General features: G+C 50.0%; 5 protein-coding genes; 2 read left to right on the forward strand and 3 right to left on the reverse strand.

Annotated features, from left to right (window-relative positions):
* Positions 1–686: 686 nt before the first annotated feature.
* On the forward strand, positions 687–1,649 carry FFUJ_05005 (related to ribokinase; the record flags this gene model as incomplete). Its single annotated transcript, XM_023571642.1, has 1 exon — positions 687–1,649. The coding sequence occupies one exon, from the start codon at positions 687–689 to the stop codon at positions 1,647–1,649; it is 963 nt and encodes a 320-aa protein (XP_023425914.1).
* Positions 1,650–1,750: 101 nt separating this feature from the next.
* On the reverse strand, positions 1,751–3,833 carry FFUJ_05004 (uncharacterized protein; the record flags this gene model as incomplete). XM_023571643.1 has 3 exons in its annotated part: positions 1,751–2,747; positions 2,811–2,916; positions 3,560–3,833. The coding sequence occupies 3 exons, from the start codon at positions 3,831–3,833 to the stop codon at positions 1,751–1,753; spliced, it is 1,377 nt and encodes a 458-aa protein (XP_023425915.1).
* A 589-nt stretch (positions 3,834–4,422) lies between these two features.
* Positions 4,423–5,570, reverse strand: FFUJ_05003 (related to ubiquitin-conjugating enzyme; the record flags this gene model as incomplete). XM_023571644.1 has 4 exons in its annotated part: positions 4,423–4,503; positions 4,571–5,286; positions 5,357–5,451; positions 5,506–5,570. The coding sequence occupies 4 exons, from the start codon at positions 5,568–5,570 to the stop codon at positions 4,423–4,425; spliced, it is 957 nt and encodes a 318-aa protein (XP_023425916.1).
* A 724-nt stretch (positions 5,571–6,294) lies between these two features.
* Positions 6,295–7,003, reverse strand: FFUJ_05002 (uncharacterized protein; the record flags this gene model as incomplete). XM_023571645.1 has 2 exons in its annotated part: positions 6,295–6,796; positions 6,852–7,003. The coding sequence occupies 2 exons, from the start codon at positions 7,001–7,003 to the stop codon at positions 6,295–6,297; spliced, it is 654 nt and encodes a 217-aa protein (XP_023425917.1).
* Positions 7,004–17,295: 10,292 nt separating this feature from the next.
* FFUJ_05001 (TCR1-like protein) lies at positions 17,296–19,261 on the forward strand (the record flags this gene model as incomplete). XM_023571646.1 has 6 exons in its annotated part: positions 17,296–17,395; positions 17,449–17,758; positions 17,808–17,866; positions 17,919–17,958; positions 18,019–18,546; positions 18,598–19,261. The coding sequence occupies 6 exons, from the start codon at positions 17,296–17,298 to the stop codon at positions 19,259–19,261; spliced, it is 1,701 nt and encodes a 566-aa protein (XP_023425918.1).
* Positions 19,262–20,929: the final 1,668 nt, after the last annotated feature.

Here is a 20,929-nt window from a genome sequence, read left to right on the forward strand (position 1 = left end):
CAGTAAATATGGGTACATGTACAGCTCATGATGCTCCATGAGTTGCGGAATTGTCTCTTCTGATGATGCTCGAAATAGAATACACTCCTGGGGACGTGATTGGAGGAAGCAGTTCCTTCTCAATTTAAAACACTTTCCATCGTCGCTGCCCCATTTATGTATAAACGAAGGCTGTATGAGGGACAAGGAAGGCAGGACAAAATGGAAACAACCCCACACCAAAACGTGATGACTTTCACCTTCCACTTGCGCATGCCCCTCAGCTCTCTAACCGTCCTCGGGCAGGTGGGATCCATCTTGTCCACATGACTTGGGTCTCGACAACAGCAACTCAAGTTGACAACTTCTTCACCGCAAGCTGAACGTGTCAATCAATATTGTGAATAAACCATCTTAAAGTCTGCGGCGTCACCGGCGAATCCTTGCGCGTAAACGCTGAGAAAAGCAAATAAACGGACTTGTTTCAACCATTGCTTTTGCGCTCGGCCTCTCTCTGACGCTACCTACAGACACAAGGGCCGTCGGCTTCCGGCTGTTAATACCAACCCCTGACGTGACAATTCACTACGGGGTACGGATACTACATCCTCAACTACACACAGACAGCATCATATTGCGAAAGCAACACCAGCCTTGATTCAGCCGCAATAACCCGTTCTGCAAATCTCTTCCAACCCACCTCTACGATGGCTTCTCACGCTAGCACTCCACACATCACCATTCTGGGCTCTCTCAACATGGATCTCGTTTCCTATGTCCCACATCATCCCCTTCCTGGTGAAACCCTCACCTCAAACCATTTCAACACTTCGCCAGGCGGTAAGGGCGCTAACCAAGCTGTTGCTTGTGGCAAGCTCTCTCGAGACTCGGACCTGTCCAATCCTTCGGCTGTCGTCTCTATGGTGGGTGCTGTTGGCGCCGATCCTTATGGCACCCTCCTGCTTGACAGCCTTCGCTCTTTTGGCGTTGCTGTCGATTCTGTAGCCATCCGCCAAGACCAGAAGTCTGGCCTAGCTATCATCATTGTGGATGAGCCCTCTGGCCAGAACCGCATTATCTTGTCTCCTGAAGCCAATCACTCTCTTCAACCTGCTGAGTTTGAGGCCCTTCCTGGCCCCCGTCCTGACCTCCTGATCATGCAGCTCGAAATTCCTTTCGATACTGTCATGCAGGCTTTGAAAGCTGCCAAAAAGGATGGTGTTCCCGTACTTCTCAACCCAGCACCGGCTCAGCCCTTGCCTATGGATGCCTACAATGGGCTGGCCCATCTCGTTGTTAATGAGACCGAGGCCGCCATTCTTGCAGATTGTGCTGAGTCTGAGCTTGATGACCTTCAAGGCTTGGACCGCATTGGCCGTGTCTTCATTGATCGCGGAGTCCACAATGTCATCATCACCCTCGGAGGTCGTGGTGTCTATTTCGTCAATAAACAAGGCCAGAGCGCATTGCTTCCAGCGACTAAGACAACCGTAGTGGACACCACGGCCGCGGGTGATACCTTTGTTGGTTCTTACGCCCTGGCCGTTGTAGCCGCCAAAGATGGCCAATTTAATATTGAAGCAGCTGTCGCGGCAGCCAATCGAGCAGCTGCCTTGACCGTTGCGCGAAAGGGTGCTCAGATCTCCATCCCCTGGAAAGACGAACTTTAGACAAGGTAGCAATACCGCTTTCTTCGTAGACAATCCAACAAAAAGTATTCGAATCTCACTACGTGTACAGTTTCTCCATTTCGTCTGCTACCTAGGTCAGTCTAGAACCATGACGCCCATCCCCATTTGCTTGCATCCTTTTTGCCTCTGCTACGCGCTGGCGATGCTACTCGGGGCTCCTCCACTTCCTGCTCCCTTGTCGTTATGGACAAACCCGCCATCAAAGGTAACAAGCCCCTGAGGGTGTCAGCGCCGAGTGACCGCCTCTTCCATAACGTGCTGCTGTCAGATTTGCCAGAAAAGGTCCTTCGGCCTTGAGTAGCAGGAACATCACTTCCATCTCGGCTGTGCTCTTCTTTTGGTCGTGTATGGACCGAATTGTTCACCCCCGCGCCCCTAAAGGTTCTCGGCCCTGGCAGACCTTCACGACTCTGCCTTGACAAGTAGCTTGACGCATAGCTGCCACACCTGGACGACCCTTGCCTCAATCTATGATGAGATTGAGAGGGCGTTTCTCTATTATGGTGATCGACCTCGGTGCAGCCTCGCTGAAGGCTTGCCTTTCTGAGGGGAATCCGAGGCGTAGGGCTATGATTCCAAGTGGACTCTCCATGTGTGCCATCGCCAGTTTTTTCTAAATGCTTCTGTTGCAAACAGTACGTCTGCTCTGAATCCCTGGGACCGTATTTTGCTGCTGCAATTTGTCCCATTACCTTCCTGGCGCTCGTGGTTCCCCAGCGCCTTTCTACCAGTGGCAATAGTGGGTTGGATCTTGAAACCGGAGGAGGAGACCAAAGCGACATGGCATTGTGGAGTTTCACGGAGGCTGTGGCTACCGTCTCAATCTTGCTTTGCATGCTGAACATGTCGTCCTCCACAATTCCCATGTCTTGACACATGGGAAACGCCGAGTTTCGATATGACAGCCGCACGGTCATGTAGCTCACGGTAGAATCACCCAACTCCTCCTTAAGCGCTTTTATCAGGTTGTCCGATTCTGACCGTGAACAATTCCGTCTGCATCGCCGCATAGCCTTTGAGACACGGACCTGAACTTGAGCTAGAAGAAAGATGCTTGATCCGGGGCCCAAGCGGTGACTATTCCCGTAAATCAGCGAGCGTCCTAATCAGTGTGTCAATCTCGTTCGTCGGTGTACTTACATGGGAAAAGGTTGTTCCTGAAGAATGCGAATAACCGAAGATGCTTCCGTTGGCAGAATTTGGACGTCCAAATCGCCGAGGCCAATATCATCGCAAATCTCCCCTGCTGTGGGTGCCGTCAGTACCTGTTTATTTCAGAACGGAGCTTTCGTGCGTACTCTCTTGGTCATATTGTGTCAAATCAGCAAGATCTGTAAACAGATCTGGCCGCTCCTAACGGGCCCCTGGTTGACATTTCATCGCACTATCGGGCCAACGTCTGACTGAGACCTCGATAGCCACCCAAAGTATATGGCAACCTTCTTCGATGGTGGTGGCCTCAGGTGTGATGGTAATCTTTGGAGTTGACCAACTTTCTAGCCTTGGCCGGGGTAGTGTCTTGAAGGACTCAGTCAGTGCCACAGGTGGACTTCTTCTGAATAGTGGCGACTCCTCTTCTCGGCTTGTTGCATGAGGCGCAAGCGATAAATCTGCATTAGACAGAAAAGCCCTGTCATATATATTGGTCAGAGGTTGGCGGACCTTGACTAGACGCCGCATATCATACACCCCAGGCAATTCACTTGATATCGGGGAGGAAAATGGGTGGTCTTGTCCCAGTTGCCCCCCGGGCTTTGGGCGCATCTGTCTCATCTTCCTGACTGATAGCTGGGGTGAGGGCGTGATCCCCAAGCGTAAGGGTGCACTATCATCATTCTGCACCTAGCATTTGGCTTCGCACAAGGCTGGACTGCCTTGTTCTCCCATACCTGGGTCATCATGTGGCCATCTTAAGTTTTCTTTATCTGCATCTGCTTGTCCTGGGTTGATCTTGCGCCTCTTGGCGACTGTAAGAGACCCGTCCCCCTGAATTGACCGCCTGTGTTTCGAGCTACCTTGGTTAGATTGATTTGTCGTATGTCGCTTATTCATGTTCTCATCAGCTTTCACAATTCTCAACGGACTCGGCTTTTCGCAGACGACGCTGGGATCAGAGGCGTAAGTGCCCCAGTAGGACAGATCTTTGTAACTTTGGTTCGACATCGTGATGTATACTGTAGTGGCGGGTGGGACTGGTCCCTCCCTGTAATGTGTATCTCTGGTTATTTATATAGTGAAGTAGAATCGGTGAGCCTTTTATTTGGGCCTTTGCGAATCTCATACAGTTTCTGGTCAACGATGGTGGCTGTTCCGTGCTGGTCAAGGAGCTTATACGATGCGGTAAGTAATGTAAAATTGCAAGAATGTTGAGAATGACCAAAGTTTTGAGATGCAGCAGTAGCATGCTTTATCCATACACTGAGAAGAAAGACGTTGTTGTTGTTGTGATGAACATTCTCGGTTGAGATTCAGCTACTGGAGACGAACGAAGCATAAAGCAAGTTCGGGAGGGACCTTAGGGGCATCAAAGTTGCTCTTGCTATTAGAGCGAATAGAGTAGAACGGGAGATTATGCTATGGTAGGTACGCTAAGGTAAGACAAGAGGTGCAGAGTAACTGCCCTGACATCGAAAGCATTGCCCTTGAGCAGCAGCTACCTAAGGCACAACTGCAAGGCCGCATCTAAAGAACCTGAAGTCGAAAACACCAGAGACTAAAACATTAGAAGTATGGACTCTAAGGCAAGTTAAGTTTATGTAGCTTGCCCAAGTGTTCGACGCAGGTTGTCCTTCACAGAGTCGATATCGGTGTCCTCCATTGCAAGAAACTTGATCTATAGGCACAGAATTAGTAGGTAGAGCTTCTTGCATAAGTGGCCATATGAAGGGCATAAGACCTACCAGGTCGTCTGAATTCTTGGTCTCTCCATAGAGGACAGGCTCCGACAAGCTCGCAGAAACGTTCTTCTTGACTCTATCCTCCCAGACTCCATCCCAATTCCATTCTCCAGGTCGTCTTGGGGTAGCCGTAGATGATCCCGACTTCACGCTCTCTGGTCTATGCTCGCTCTGTTCTTGTTCTTTCTGCTCCTCCTCCGCAGCTGTATCTTCCACCAGCTTCCCCGTTGCTTTGCGGTGCGTTCTCCATGCGTGCCAAGCTCCTGGATTTCCTGCCGCCGCGAGGGGTACCGAGTCGAGAACTTCTTCTGTGTCGAAGGCACTGCGGATGTAGTGTAGAACTTCATAAGCTGAGACACTCTTTTTCCCAGTGCGCATATAAGAAGGTGTTCCCGACGATGGATTTGCTGATGTTGTGGAGTTACTGGTCGAACCAGGACTCGTCACAGGCGCTTGTTTCGCTTCCAACATACTCCGTCTACCTCGTCCGAACCAATCCGGGAATCCATGGCGCAAGCTGAAGCCTCCTGGCGGTAACCGCTCTTGATCCGAGGCGCTCACTGTGCCACTTTCTTGGATGTCGGTTGTGTACATGTATGTTGTCAAGGGTGTGATGAGAGGATGGAACATGTCTGTCGAAAAGACGACGAGAGGTGGGAGTTGGGGATACGAGTCGGGGAATGATATTTGAAATCTGAGTATAGCAGGGCAATAGGGGCCTATAAGAGTCACAATATCAGTATTATAGATCAAGGCCTGGAGTCGGAGAAGTATACGAGTGTTGGTTACCTTTGCGAACGAAGAGAACACCAGACCAGAGCGTAGCATCGCCTGGGGTTAGACTAACAAATATGCCCTCAGGGCAAGCTTGCTTGAGTCCAGCGCTGAGTTTCCATGTTAGCCCAGTACTTTATGGTATTTCTTGGTAAAGAACAAACAATTCTGAGAGGAGCTGTTGTTTGCGCAGCGATGGCAATGCGCTCATACTATTGAAGGGCGGCATTGATGTTACAGGCGTAATCGCGTATCGAGATGCTGTGTATCGTGGAGTTGTATTATATCAGGAACTTAGGCGTTGGGAACTGAATTGGTTTTAGAGATTGTGTCACACTTGTTTGTCGTTGTTAGATCTCGAAGCTTCAGAGCTCTTGGATGCTATTTGGCGGGCGGTGAGGGTTCATAACTGACTACCTACTAACATGGTGGGTGTAACATGTTCATGCGCTCCAAGTCGTGAACCACATACAGGCTAAATGAACCATCATTATTATTATGAAAGACACTGACTCGGGGAAATCTAATCCTCTGTATTTATAGGAGACTTAAGAAATATAGGCACGCTGTAGCACGTATCATGACAGCTTTAGATCCAAGGTCATGATACCACTTCCACTACCCTACAGCCATGCAGATTCTGCCATGGGCTGGCTAGGCTGGCTAACCGCGGGGTCATCTCATGCTGGTGGGGTAAGTTACCTAAATTGTGATATCACGATGCCGAAGAAAAAAACAAATCAAAGCATTTGTCTATTCAAACCCTGTCCTCTGAGTATCTTCCTGTAGACCCATAATCGTAAATCGTAGCAGCACCTTCATCTCAATAAGATGCAAGCCATGGTCTATTCCCAAGCAAGTACTCCGTCATGAAACTTTTAAATCCTCAGCCACGCATGTCCTCTTCTCATGATGGTATCCCGCAATGCCAATGAAAGAAACAAAGATCAGGTTTAGTGTCCAAGACGCTGCTCGATCTTAGCCTTCTCCTGTGCCCGGATCGTGGCCATGTCGTCCCTCGAAGCGTTATACGAAGCCGTGACCTGGTTGAAAGGGTTGTCGGGGTGCTTCTCGAACTCCTTTCTGATCCTGGTCTTCCTCTGATCCAGGCGCAAGCCGACGCCGCTGCCATCCTTCTTCATCTCCTCGAGTCGTCGCTCTTCGTACTTGGCTAATGCGGCGGGGAATCGGCGTTCGGGATGTCGGTCGACCTTTTCGTCCTTGCCGCCTGTCAGAGCCAGAGCGTCGAGAGCATTGTCGATACCGGATGCGCTGATAGCAGAGGGCTTATCGTCGCCGTCGAGCTGCGCAAGATCAAGACCGCGCGACTTCTTAACTGGAGCCTTGGATTTCTTGGGGGCTTTTCCGGGGGTGTTGGCGTCGTCTTCAGCCTCCAGAGCAGCTTTCTCGGCCTTCTTCTTCTCAGCCTCAGCAGCCTTGGCGGCTTGAGCTTCCCTACAAGCGATGTCAGTAACCTAGAGATGCGCCCTCGAGCGACATCAGCACTCACTTCTTGGAGTTGTTCTTGGCGCCCTTGTTCCACTTCTCCTCCTCGGCAGCTTCTTGACGGGCGTCGTTTGCGGCCTGCTTCTGGGCGGCGGCCTCGGCCTTGCGAGCGTTGCCCGCTACCTTCTTGCTGTTGTCACCCTTCTTGCCAGCCATTGCGAAAGCCTCGGAAAGTGGGTGATGCGTTTGAATGGTGGGGACGATGTCAACGTGGTACGAGTAGCAAATCGGAGAATAGTAGGCGTGCGAAACAGAACGGGATGCTCGGCTGTTGCTGCTGCTAGGGAGAGCTGAAGAAATGTGGCTCTCCTGGGGTTTGTTTGGGGTTGGGTTTCGTTGGTTGGAAGGAGAGGAAAAGTTGCGATGTCGTAACGTCGGAGTCAGAGTCGGAGGATGGTGCCCAACTAATGACGGATGCCTGGGTCCTGAGCTTCTGGTGTACTGTGTGAATGTATGCTTTTCAGGTTCTATTTCTACTGTGCTTTTTATGGCAATCACTTATACGGATAGCTTGAGTCTGCTTGACCATAATAATAACATTCTTAAAAATCATCGTCGGAATTTTGTATGCTTCGAACAATAATTCACTAACAGATCCAGTGTCCGTCCTCTATGATTGAGTAAGTGGTAATGGTAGCCATAACCTCTCAGGCCTCTCAAGGTTGATATCAGTCTTGGCCATTTGTAGTAAGTATCGGCGAACTGATCATGAGCAAGATAACAACACTGCCATCCAGTTCATGATACCACGGTATCACCATTAAACCTGGGAAATATTGAGTAGCATCACATCAGCATTAGTCCACTACTCGTCACGCTCGCTTAAAATGCTCCGTGACGCTTTTGTCAACTCATGACGTGAACTGTCATGTGCAAATCAGAGCCTGTAAGTTGTGAGACTTGAGAGGTACTTGGATAGACTCGACAACAAAGACATCTGCCTTTGCCTTACACTGCAGTAACATCATACCCCTGCCTCACAGTACAATACCAGCGACTTGCATCAATAGTCGAACCAGGCTGCTCACATGCCAACCCTTCAGCCTCAAAACGACATGGGCGCCTTGCATGGGTTAGTTAACTACTAGCTGGTTCATGGTTGCACAGAGCTTCGGGTTACACAAGCAGGGGTTCTTAATGACTTGTTGGTGTCGATTAGTATTAGCTCGATATTGCCAGACGAGACGAGACTACAAGTGTGAGAATAAGACTGAGAGTGAGGAAATAAGGCTATTGAGTTGGCCGTAGCTTGCGATTGACTTTGAAGATCCCGTCACCCCAGCATCATCACCTCGCGTCACTCACCGTTTGCCTTGTATCGCGCTTGTTATCTATACCAATCAACTGCTCATGTTTCAGCAACGGCTATTACCACGAGGTGTATCACAATCAAGCCACCACACGCTCTTTGTTAGAGGCAACATGTGGTTGTCAAGTTAGACTATGATGACCTTACAGACTTATACGGTACTTGGCTGGCTGTAATCGGCCCGCGACAACACCAACAAGAGATCTCCATGATCAATATACAATTTGAGTACAGCTTTGCCCCCCTCTTGCATTCCCGAACCGCGGTATCGGGACGCTCGAACGGTCACATCACCCAAAGGGGAGTTGTACTCTCACAACAGGCAACCAACTCGGATGCTCCTCTATCAGATGGGAGCTGAATCCATAGCCAATATTGACAATCAAAGTTGGGGGCTGACAAGAACTTGCACCTGTGCTTACCGCACATGACAACGAATCCTTTCCCCGGAATAATCGGGTATAGAAACATGCGAGGCGGCATGAACATCAACTCACCACTCTCACTTGCGGTCAGCATATAACGCTACTGTGATTTCCATTCCTAGATATCTAGGCAGCCTGCTTACGCTCAACCGAGCCATGCAGACCCTTGAAGTTTCGCCTTGGAAAGAAACAGATCCTGGGAATAATGTGACTCAGTAGGTAGCACATTGCCAACAATGTTTCGAGATAACACGTCCGGATGGTGTACCCAAGCGAACGTGCCTTGTTAGTTCAGTATCCGGAGGATTATCGACATTTGTTCCCTTGACATTTCCGTTTCAACCCTGCTATTCTGCAACCTTGCAGTCGAAACCGCGAGACAAGAACCATCCTCACCGATAAGTGAGACTTTGAGATACGTCAGATTAGAAGGCACGGGGCTCGAATATCCCTTGGCCCGGTTTCTCGATTTGGTTGGATGCATACCGAGAAGTGAGATCCGTTGGGAGAAGATCCTTTGAAGGCTGAAAATAGTAAACGATCCTTGTAAATGCGTATACTTCCAGTGCGAAGTCGTATCCAAATCCTCGTGTAACATGGAATAAGGTGGCTTTTATTTCAGTGCTCGGGTTTCGGTGTCGTCTCTTGAGAAGACGAGTTACGAGTTGATCAGGTCTTGGCCTGTATGAGACCCAAGGTTGAACATAAGGTGTTTTAAGCTTGATATGTGAGGGACCATGTTTCAGCATATCAGAGAAATGAAACATTTTATTCCCGTCCAATTTCATTAAGCACTGACTGGGCTGTATTAGTGATCTGTCACCAAGGAACCATAGGAGAGGGTGGTGAATACTACTATACCTATGCCCGACCTGCCAATCACAACAGGAAGCATGTAAGTCTCAGGGTCATGAACGGAACAGGCCGGTCTTACTGAGCCCAGGGTTCCCAGGAGAACCATGTTGGCAACAGCAGAATAAGACGGGAAGCGAACTTTGAGGGCGCTCATATGAGTTCTGAAAAGCCACCAATTTTCCGTGTACTCCTCAGGGAGCAAGAAAACACAAGACCTTCATATAGGGTGCCAAAATAAACCCAGTAAAAGATATCCTAAATTTAGTGTAGATATTCTAAATTTATGTAAAGTTACCTAAGTCTTTTTGTCATTTAGGATCAAGGTCTCGAGTTTTCTTTCCTCCCCTAGGTACTGTATGTGTATAGTTGCAGATGGAGATATGTACGGATACATACATGCATACATCCATCCCGTGAAGCCCGGGCTGCTCACTCACTTGTCAAGGATGTAAGTAGGCTGCGAGACTGTGCCGTGTCTGAGCCCTAGGATTAATGGGCTTCACGACCAGGATGTCACGTATCCTGACGACTCTTTTCTCTTTGCACGCGAGACTGCATGATTGAAGCGAGAAGTGACGAATCACTCAGCCATGCAAGCAGGTGAACTGAGGAAGAGGAGGAGCAGAACTCGTTTTCGTCTTGGGACTGTAACAATGCAATACTGTCACCGCCGCCCGCAGCATGAGGAGCGTGAGCATCGCAACACTGAGGATATGTTGCCCCCCCCCCCTGGCTCCCTAAGCGAACACGCTCATGCACGCCCGTAGACTATGAGAGGAGAGCCCCTGCTGTGCAACGTCGGCTCTCAGTCATGGTGTTGTTGATTTATGCGGGGAGCCGGTGAGATCCAAGCGCTGTTGGTGAAAGATTTTGGGCTGCTGGTCTGGCAGCAAAGAATAGGTGGTACGGAGTACAGTAAGTACATACATACAGTGGCCTGCTAGGGCAGGGTAAGGTAAGGCAAGGCATCTGAGTCAAAGCCAAGGCAGTAGAAAATAGCATGGGGTGCTCAGGAATGGATCGACAGCAAGGGACCTGGAACAAGCAAAGCAAGACAGACAGGGCCAGAGGCGAGCAGGGGATCGGACTTGGGGAGGAGCAGTAGGGTAAGGGTAATAAAGCAGGCCTCGTTTGTGGTGAGAGTGGAAGTGTAATGTAATGTAATGTAATAAGGATGCTGTGAGTGAGTTGTTCTGGTGAGCGAGGTCTAGGCTGGTCTAAGTCGGTGAGGTTATTTACGTTCACCGAGTTCAACATCATCCGACAAAACAACCTGGTTTTTTACACCGTACGAACGGCAAGATGTTATTAACATATTTTCATTAGTGTTCGGTATTTGCTTTTGTACTATGCGGCGTGACTGGTCAGTCAGGTTAGCGAACAAGGCTGCAGACGGGAGATTATGCTTGGGCTGGACTTGTCCTAGGCCGTCCCTAAGAAATGTTCAAAGAAGGAAAAAAAGGAGGATGACCCAGTGATCTGGATCAACCCTTGTCCATTTTCCTGTGTAGTATGTGACTAGACTACCAGATCAACAGTGAGATGAGATTCAATGTTGGAATGGCCAATCTGTGAACATCACAGAGCGCTAGGCACTGTATGTAAATCTCTAGCCCACAGATAGTTAATAAAACAAGCAAAACTCAAAGTTGAGTGTATGTAACCCTCATATCGTATCGCAACAAAGTCAATGCGGCCTCATCTCAGAGCGAACGGACGTCATCAACGCATCGGTGCCAAGCGATCACCATGACGGATAACGAGGAAGCGGGGCCGAGTGTAGGGGCTCCCTTTAATTTTCAGGCTCTAATGGCAAAACTACAGTGAGCGAGTTGGGTTTCACTGTTGGGTTATTTCTTGTTATAGGTAGAGGGGAGGATGTAGACGAAACTTTACTGGGTAACAATCTTGTTGATTGTTGCTTAAGCTTTTGTCTAGTCATGACTAAACCGGCCAGAAATTTGCTTTACCCGCGTGCGTGCCTAGAGGAGGGAGGTTCCACAATCTCGACTCAGCTTGTAACTTGTCTGTGAGTTATTGGTGATAATTCCACATAGAACAAGGAGTGATAGTGGAGAGGACAGCAGCAACGACAACGACAGCAACCAGAGACAAGAGTAATTATGACCAGTCTCTGTATTATCACATGATAGTCTGATACTTTCCCCTCATCATCAGCAGCATCTTCATCATCATCAATTTGTCATGTCGTGTCGTGTTATGTTGTGGTGTCGCGGCTAGAGTTGCTCGAGTTTAATTCACTACCACTACAAGAGTTACCGTAGGATCTGTAACTTCTGCTTGCGGTCGAAAGGGATGGACGGTCCAGATCCAATTCGTCCGGATCGTCAAAGGATGCTTCCCCGTTCATGGAGATGGATATGCAAACCACGGGACCCAGAGCCGCCGTCACCCTCTCTCGCTGTACAATTCAGTCCAGGTATAGTGGTTAGATCCTTACACAGCGGAGGAGACCCAGTAACAAAAAGCAATTGTCAGTCAAAGGCAGTCAAAGAGCCCAAAAGAAAAGAGACAGAGACAGAAAATTTGAAATTACTGGCTCTTCCTCCAGCCTCACTAAAATCACCCCCTCCCGTCCCGCTGTGACCTTGTCTACCTGAGGTATCCCCCTCCAATCCAATCCATCCACCCTCACTTCCTCTTTTTTTTTTGTTGCCCACCCGCACGTTCGAGTTCGCAAACCCACGCTAAATTCATACCCTGGCCCCCTTTTCGAAACCTTCGAGAATTTCTATCAAGAACCGGGGCGAACAGCGGTCAGACCCCCTTGTTTTGCCTAGGTTTTCCCAGTCTCTCCTCTCCCTTGCCTTGCGACACGTTCAGCTTCTGTCCACGACCATAACCCGACCGGGACAAGGGCACTTGAGATCCCCGGAACCCAAGTCAAGAATCCAGAGGGTGCGTGCGCTCGCTCTCTCGAAGCTGACGGTACAGTACGGTCGACGCAGAAAGGCTTGCGGGGTCATGGCAATCAACACGAGATGACGGATGGATCCTCTCATTTCTTCCATGATTGAGGGAACAATCGACAATCCAATCCCCCCCCAACACACACACACACACACACACACACACACACACACACACACACACACACAAAGCCCGCCGTTGTACATACGTATGTACACAGGACGGGACAAACTTGGTGTTGGTCCGAAGGCGGCGTCAATAAACAGCTGCAACCAACGCCCGAGACGTCAGAGCGTTTTCAACCGTCGTGCAGATGCTTCCAATACATACGGCTGCATACATACATACAACACACATACATACATATGCAGATGCTGCATGTCGGTGGTTTAAAAGTGCACCATCGCGATAATGGATGGATGTGACTATTCTCCGTACTTCATTGCGAATTCCAAGACATCGCATCGTATCTGGCCCTCCCTGCCTTCAGCGACTCGTTTGGATCGGGCCACCCGGTCTGCTGGGTTTGACATCGCCCACACTGCTTTTCTGAAACACACCCTACTCGATTTTCTTGCTCCTCATCCTTCTCTCTTTTTCGCCTGCCTCACTTTTTCTTCCCTTGGATAGGCGGGGGTGTCTTAGTCCATCTGTCATTGCGTAGTCTAACGACAAGGGAGGCTTCTTTACCGAGACTACCTCATTTGTACAATCGACGAGATGCATCAGATCAACCCAGCCCACCGGGTCGCTTGTCCGCCGCCCCCTTTTTCCCCTGAGGCCAGCTCGTCCGGCTCTTTTCTCGTGGCCACTCGGCTTCTCCCCTTGAGCGGGGCGCCATGCGACAGGCTCCAAGAAAAGTAGCCTTCTGGTAGCACGAGACCTCCCGCGGCGTGCCTAGCTGTACCGGCAAACTGCCCTGCATCCACTTCAGCGAGGCCGGAAGCCAGGAAGACCTTCCGGGACTTCACAGGGATTCAAAATGGAAAAGACACCCAATGCTATTGGATGCTGAGAAGCGCCGGGCTCGACTATGACGACAATGGATGTGCAACTCACCCACGCCTGACGCGACACCTTATTCTTCTGCGGGCGACGACATTTGAGCGAAGCCGAGGTTGTTCAATTTGGGTGGTGGTCGAGAGCTGTGAGACTATCGGAGAGAGGGAGAAGGGGAAAAAAAAATTAGCATTGTCTCAGGCTTCACCGACGAAATGACTCCAACACTTTGACTTGCATCTATGTATGCAAGGCGGATCTGACACCTACTCGGTAGGCGGATGAAAGCGTCCACGTCGTCGGTAACCATTGGAGTCTATTTTCAATCACCTACTGCACATCATGCATACATATCAAAAGGAGCCGCGGGCGCGTGTGAAACAGGCGAGTGATACAGTGCTATACCGCTTCCGTGACAGGGAGCCGCGAGCTTCGAGTGGGGGGCCCAGGCCTAGATTTTAGCCACTTCCTTTGTGACACAAGACGAAGTCGGACCTTGACTGCGAGCTGGCACAAAGTTGACAAGTCAAAGATGCCCTTGCCTTGCCTCACGTAGGCTTCGCTTTGCATCTCCCCGGGTCGGCAGTGTACAGCCCCGTGCCTTGTCCCAAGACTCAATGCCGACATTCGGTGTACATACATACAAATAGGGGACAGGCACGGTTGCAGCAAAAGGGCGACTCCCGAGAGGATCGCATCCAGCATTCGAAGCTGCTTGCAGACTAATTAAAGACGATCTAAATTGTATCTGTGGAGTCGGCTACACTTCCGGCAGTCTTTGCTACTCGGGGCTTACGGCCCAGCGGGTTGGGTGCGAGTGGGCCAATTTGACTGACGAGCTCAAAGTCGAGTCAGATCCATTTGCTACAGATATTGGCGTGGGCCTCTGGGAGACTGGACCCTACAGCTTCAAGGTCCAGAGCCCTGACTTGAAACCGCTGCATTGATTGCTGCATTTTCAAGCCCAACACCGCCAGTTTCGTCTTCCGTGCTGGGCTCACAATGTGTGGCTTACGCGCCGCAGCAGCTACTCCACGTGCCAGCAGTACCTAGGCGAAGGGTCTGGTGCCGCATTGCGGTGACAATGTCTCGGGTTCCTGATCAAAATCTCACACCTCGATTGTTTATTCCCTTGCTCGCTCACCCGTGGGTGGCTCTCTTCTATTAACCCTACTTTATGGGGCACCGGGGATGTCAAGGAGGGCTTCCACTTCAGAGAAATATGTCGTGTGCTTCTATTGGCGCCTGGCTTGTATGACGTTAATGCACCTGGGGAAAAATTTTGATGGTAATGCGGCAGACCGACATATATGACTCTAAATTCAAAATTTTTAGTACAGGACCATCAACGTCAGCCACGTGTCTGACAGATGGACGACACGCCTATGTCAGTCAGGCTTGAAAATTTTTGGTTGTAACATGCTTGAGGTTTTCAATTTGTCCTTGCCTGCTGGGAAGCTTTCACGAGAGCCGCTGTCAGGGAACCTTGTAATTTCCAAGGTGAGCGGCCCTGCTCGACTGGGGATGATGTCCGTATCGGTCACGAAGTAGGTTCGACATTCTACGTACAGATTCCTGCGACCTTGGCATCACTTACACCTAGGCTTTTCGGCCTAGTCATGCCCTTTCTCGGCCGACTGATATGCAAGAAGGAACTTCTACTCCGTGTTCCGAGGAGGAATCTCCCATGTAAGTTTGACCTCGTGACAAGCATAATATACGTCTGGAGTTGCAGCTCGTTTTCGCAATATCTAAAGATATCACAATCGAGCTCTAGGTCAGTATCCCGGTCACTCTGGCTTGCACACCGATCAGAACATGATACTTAATTTGCCCTTGTCCTACGCGTCATTCTCGAGCTCGTATGCAGTGGGCAGTGAAACATGGTTGAGGTATAACAAGGCTGCGGTGTATCGACGTTGCTGGCAATGCAGGCAGATCCCGAATGACTCCCTCATGCATGGAAGTCGTCTGCTGACTATGTACTCCATCGTTCTGGAAAACACCACAGGAGCTAAAAGGTACGGCACAAGATGTTTGCACCAGACTTTCCGGAACAAATCGCCGGCGGTGGGTGTGAGAGAAGAACAAAGAAACACCAAGCGAATAACACATCATCAGAACCAGTATGCTATTCAAGGAAAATACCATGTAAGATGGACGGATGCCTACGCCTGCCTACGACTGACGGGGTGAGCTGGCTGAGAACGTGGGGGACGACAATAACAACCTACCTATGAAAGAGACAACAAAAACATCGCAACTCCTATCACAGCAGGCACTGGACTGATATCTGATTCTGTTCTACCCAAATCGACGTCATTAGGCGCCGCATCGAAATCGCACGCCGCAACGCCAAGGCTGGAACAACGGCCCATGGCATGGCATGCCATGTGCTTTGACAATTGGTGGTGCTGACTGACTGATGGAAGTCGGCTCCGCTGGAATCTCATTACTTTCTGCCCGTCACCAAGAGGATGAGAGGTGTGGTCCCCTTCCGGGAGGTCCTCCCTAGTAACATTATCGCTCCACAGCCAGGCTGAGGCGACCCCGGGGATGATTTCCGTGTGACGAGCCCCGGGGGGCCGTTGCTCATTACTCACTGTACTGCGTTCACCGCCTCCTAAACCTGTCGCTGCTGTCCTGTCCTCTACAGCGGCTGTGCGGCTTAGTGCTGCTTGATGCAGCCAATGCCATAACATGGAAGTCAGTTGACCGTATTTCAGGTTGCTGATGTATGTTTTGCACGCATAAGCCAGTTTCGAAACAACAGAATGATGTGTCCATGGAAGACAGGACTTTTGACGAAAGGGAACCCTCGGACGTGCGCTTAGCCACAGCGGAAATACCGGGGTGCAGTTACAGACGGCACCATTCGCTTTTAGCATTGGCATTTGGTTTGGCTTGGTTTGTTTTCCGGCTCCATTCAGGTTCGCACCCAACAATTAAGCTCGAACCCAACCGTCAGTCCATGGCGCTTTGCTCGAGACACATCCCCGTGGGCGTCCTCTAGTGGCTTACAGGGGACCAGAGACAGAGAAGGATACCCCTGCAGAAGTACTTGCTGGGTACATACGCTTAGTCTCCCAGGGCTCCTTTGCGTCTCCGTCTCCCTGGGACCCAGCCCCTGCAGCCCAAGACTCAAGGCCCAAGACCAAGTCCGCCCTGTCAAACTGGGATGGCTGCCCGTGGTGTTCTAACTTCTGGTGCCTCTGGGAGCCCTGAAGCTAGCCCCACTGCCCAAGAATTTGGCCGTTCGCCGCATCTCACAGCACAGAGCAGCGCAGCGAAGCGCGGACACGACAGGAGATTTGCCCTTTGCCCATTTGGCGCGCTCATGTCACCGCTGGTTCCAAGCTTCGGGTCTAGTAATTAATTCTATTCTGCTCCAGAAGATGATCATTGTGACAAGTCCATGTACCCCAGTCCCAGTCCCAGTCAGTCTGAGGGGTGTTGCTCACTTTCACTTTCACTACTAACACTCCATCCTCATACATACCTCACCTACTCATTCTCCATACTCCATACACTTCTTATAAGTGTATCCACCCCATCTTGGTCCTTCTCTTTTCCTTCCGCGAACCTTCTATAACCCTTTAATTAGTCTCCCTTCTCCCTCGGCCACCTTGATTCTTGTTCTGTGTTCTTTCTCTATCTCTCACTCAGCTTGAGTCTTTGTCAACATCTACAATCTGTTGCTACTTGGGTTGGACATCTACACCAAATCACTTACACACTTACATACTCGACGATATTCAACAACCTACCGAAGCCACTTGTCTCATGCTCTTAGACTTTACGAAACGGATCGACCAGACTTGCGAATAGTTCAGAGACACCATTTTCACCAAAAGTTGAATATAAATTCACCAGGGGACACCCATTGAACAAAAAGACGAAACCTCCCGGGAGGATCACAACTAGAAAACATGGCGAGGAGTCGTCAAATGACTGCGGCCAACCGCGAAGCTGCTGGCCGCAATGAGAGGCCGCTTCCCCCATTCCCCGCAAAGCAGATGTTTGTTCTAGGTACGGAGCTCAGCTTACATGACTTTTGCGACACTGGGTCTAACAATTGGCAGCCTGCTGCAGAATATGCGAACCGATCGCCTTCATGTCCATCTTCCCCTACATTTACTACATGATTCAAGATTTCAACATTACCGATGATTCCAACAAGATTTCAGTTTACGCCGGCATGGTCACCTCCGCTTTCACATTGGCCGAATTCTCGACAGGAGTTCTTTGGGGACGACTTAGCGACAAGATTGGCCGAAAGCCAGTGCTTCTCTTTGGTCTGCTTGGAACTGCTCTCAGCGTCTTGGTCTTTGGTTTCGCCCCCAGTCTGCCAGTCGCACTCTTTGCGCGCGCTCTCGGAGGTCTTCTCAATGGGTATGCTTTTCTGGAAAGATACTTGGATCACTCAATTAACATATTTTAGCAACATTGGCGTCCTTCAGACAACTGTCGCCGAGCTTGTCACTGTCAAGGAACATCAACGTAGGTTGAATCTCAAAAGATCAGATGAGAATTGGGCTAACAGATCATCCAGCCCGAGCTTATACTATCATGCCCATGGTGTGGTGCATTGGGTAAGCCATACATACTCATGCAGTCATTGACAGCAGTTGCTGACTGGATTACCTATTTAGATCGATCGTTGGGCCTATGATTGGAGGAGCTCTCGCACGACCATGCATCAGCTACCCCGAGATCTTCGCTCGTGGAACCATCTGGGACCGATATCCCTACCTTCTCCCCAATCTCTTCAGCGCCGCCACCGTTTTCTTCGGAGTCATCATTGGACTTCTCTTCCTGGATGAGACCCATGCTGAGAAGAAGTCCCAGCGAGACCGTGGACGTGAGATTGGAGATTACCTCGCCAGCTGGTTCGGTGGAGTTGCCAGCTGCAACGGACGAGGCCGCTCTCCCGAGAAGCAGGCTCTTCTTGATGGAAAGCAAAATGTCCAGTATCTCTCGACCAGTGTTCGCCCTGGCTCTGCCCACTCTGACGAGGCCCTGCCTGCTTACCGAAGCCAAGAGAATTCGCCCCGACTTGCTCCTCAGCCTGATACACAATCCCTGAACGAAGCCCCCTTGGAACCCATTGTGGTGCGAAAGTCAAAGACTTTCACCAAGCCTGTCATCATGAACATCATTTCTTATGGCATTCTCGCCTTGTAAGTTTCGCCTCACCGAAAGCCCCATGCAGCCTCTAACACATGTCACAGCCACACTATGACTTTTGACCAGCTTTTCCCAGTTTTCCTGAGCACCAAGCGACCTGAACACCCCGTTCACGACCTCCCCTTCAAGTTTACCGATGGATTCGGCCTCGAGACTAAGATGATCGGTGTCATCATGTCGGTTCAGGGACTTTACTCACTCTTCTCCAACTATCTTATCGTTCCTCCAGTTACCCGACGACTTGGATCTCTGCGCCTCTTCCGAATTCTTGCATTCTCGTACTTTGCGCTCTACCTAGTCACACCCTACCTTGTGCTGCTACCCGACTCTATGAGAATGCCCGCTATCTACCTGCTTGTCATCTGGAAGTGCACATTCTCCACCATGGCCTACCCCAGCAACGCCATTCTGCTGGCCAACTCGGCACCATCTAAGCAGGTCCTTGGAACGATCAACGGAATTGCGGCCTCAACTGCCAGCTTGTGCCGTGCTCTTGGCCCGACTCTCTCTGGTCTCCTCTACTCTTGGGGTCTTCAGACTGGATACTCTGGACTGGCTTGGTGGTTCAGCGGACTTATCACCATTGTTGGGGCATATCTCGGCTCACAAATTACCGAGGGCGGACCTCAGGACGATGTGTTGCCTGAGGAGGATCCTCTCTTGGATGAGGGTCTTTTCACCGACTACGACGAGGAGGAGAGTGTTTAAAGAATCAATCAGCATGAAGAAGAAACAACATACGGCTTGGATTTTCACCGGAGTTTGAATGTTTCGAGCAAGCGAAGAATCGAAACAATCTGGCGTCATTTCTTTTAGGGACGAATTGTATAAAGGGCATGCGAGGCCCATGTGGAAAAATACCCCCTTTTTTTCTTCCAACACAGCGATCAGGCATGGAACAGGCGTTTTACAATAAGAGGGAAAAAAGAAGACGGATGAACTTGGGAACTCATTTCACGAAACATAGACTATGGATTCATTCGAGGGACGAAGGATTCAACGACAAAGTAGAAGGATGATTGATATTTTGGGAAGGGAAACTTTTTGTAATGGATTTTGCTACACGGCCGATGGCACCAGCCCATGCCGTATCGTCAACGACAGGACCCCGGAGGTTTAGAGGGCGTTTCTCGGTATGGGAGTTCTTGGTGGCCTCGTAGATGTCGGTAGCGTTTGTTTTCAGACTTTTAAGAGTTTGTGATTTTCAGTTCAGGCTACCTCACGGGGCGGAACTGGCGGTGTAAGCAAGGATAGTGTCAGTGGCAGTAATTTCAAGACTGTCGTCTCATTGAACAAAGATATATGCATGTAACTACTTTCCGCGCGGTGCCTAAGTGACATGGAGAATACATAGACAGAGACGGTGATGCTTCATATGCTTACGCATACACATACGCATACGCATGATGCAGCTGGAATGGCAGCGGTCAAAGTGCAGAACGGAACGTGCGTGACACGGCATGGCCGAAGACAATAATGCATCTCATATGATAGAGTTTCACATAGTAATCTAGGTATCTGAGTATGCATGTAGTCGCATGTAGTCGCTTTAGACCTTGTGATTGACCTCGTGATAAATCCCGTGCAACCGCAGCGTAGCATCAGGCAGCCAGGATGTGAATTTCCCATAATCGATATAGACAGACTCACCTGTACGTCGGTAGCCAGAAAGGCTTTGAGAAAAGAGGACAGGAAAATGAGGTAACAAGACCCTTGTCCTTGGAAACCCCATGATCTGATGATACACGGGGAACTGCTCGTAGCGGCAAATCTATACGCGCAAAAGTGGATTGGATGGTTGCAGTCGGGAATCGCAGTTGCTTGAAAGTTATCGTGGAAATCGTATGAGTGTAATCAATTTAATATCTTCTGCTTCAGTTTATTCGTGCGCTCTAATGGATGTTTGGAGCTTGAAGTGAGGTTGGGTGGTGTGGAGAGAGGCTAAGAATGATGGAGAGGATGGACCCTTGCTGCGTATTGAGGAGGTTTGAACACCTTTCGTAAGAGGGACATCGCAGGAGGGAGATATGATTGATTTGGCAGTGACAAATCGTGGTAGAAGATATTATTGTTGGTTGTTAGCATGGATCTTCTGTGTGTGACACTCAAGTTTGCGTGAGGATATATCGATGGATAGTTGAGGCGGCAATAAAGAGATATGGATCAGGTAACCAAGAAATCGGAATTTCTTTTGTGAGCTTATTCATGCTCGTGCAGCTTATGTACGAATACGGCGACCGGCATCTCAAATCGGGAATCGGAAAAGATGTTGGCTGGTGTTGGTGATGATGCAGCCAACCGCCAGCCAGGCTGCATCCGATCCGGTCCAAGAGACAAGCCCGTCGACAAGGTTCAGGTCAACGGAGCCGGACCAGC

This window comes from Fusarium fujikuroi, chromosome FFUJ_chr02 (assembly GCF_900079805.1).
Source record: "Fusarium fujikuroi IMI 58289 draft genome, chromosome FFUJ_chr02".
Classification (NCBI taxonomy): Eukaryota; Fungi; Ascomycota; class Sordariomycetes; order Hypocreales; family Nectriaceae; genus Fusarium; species Fusarium fujikuroi.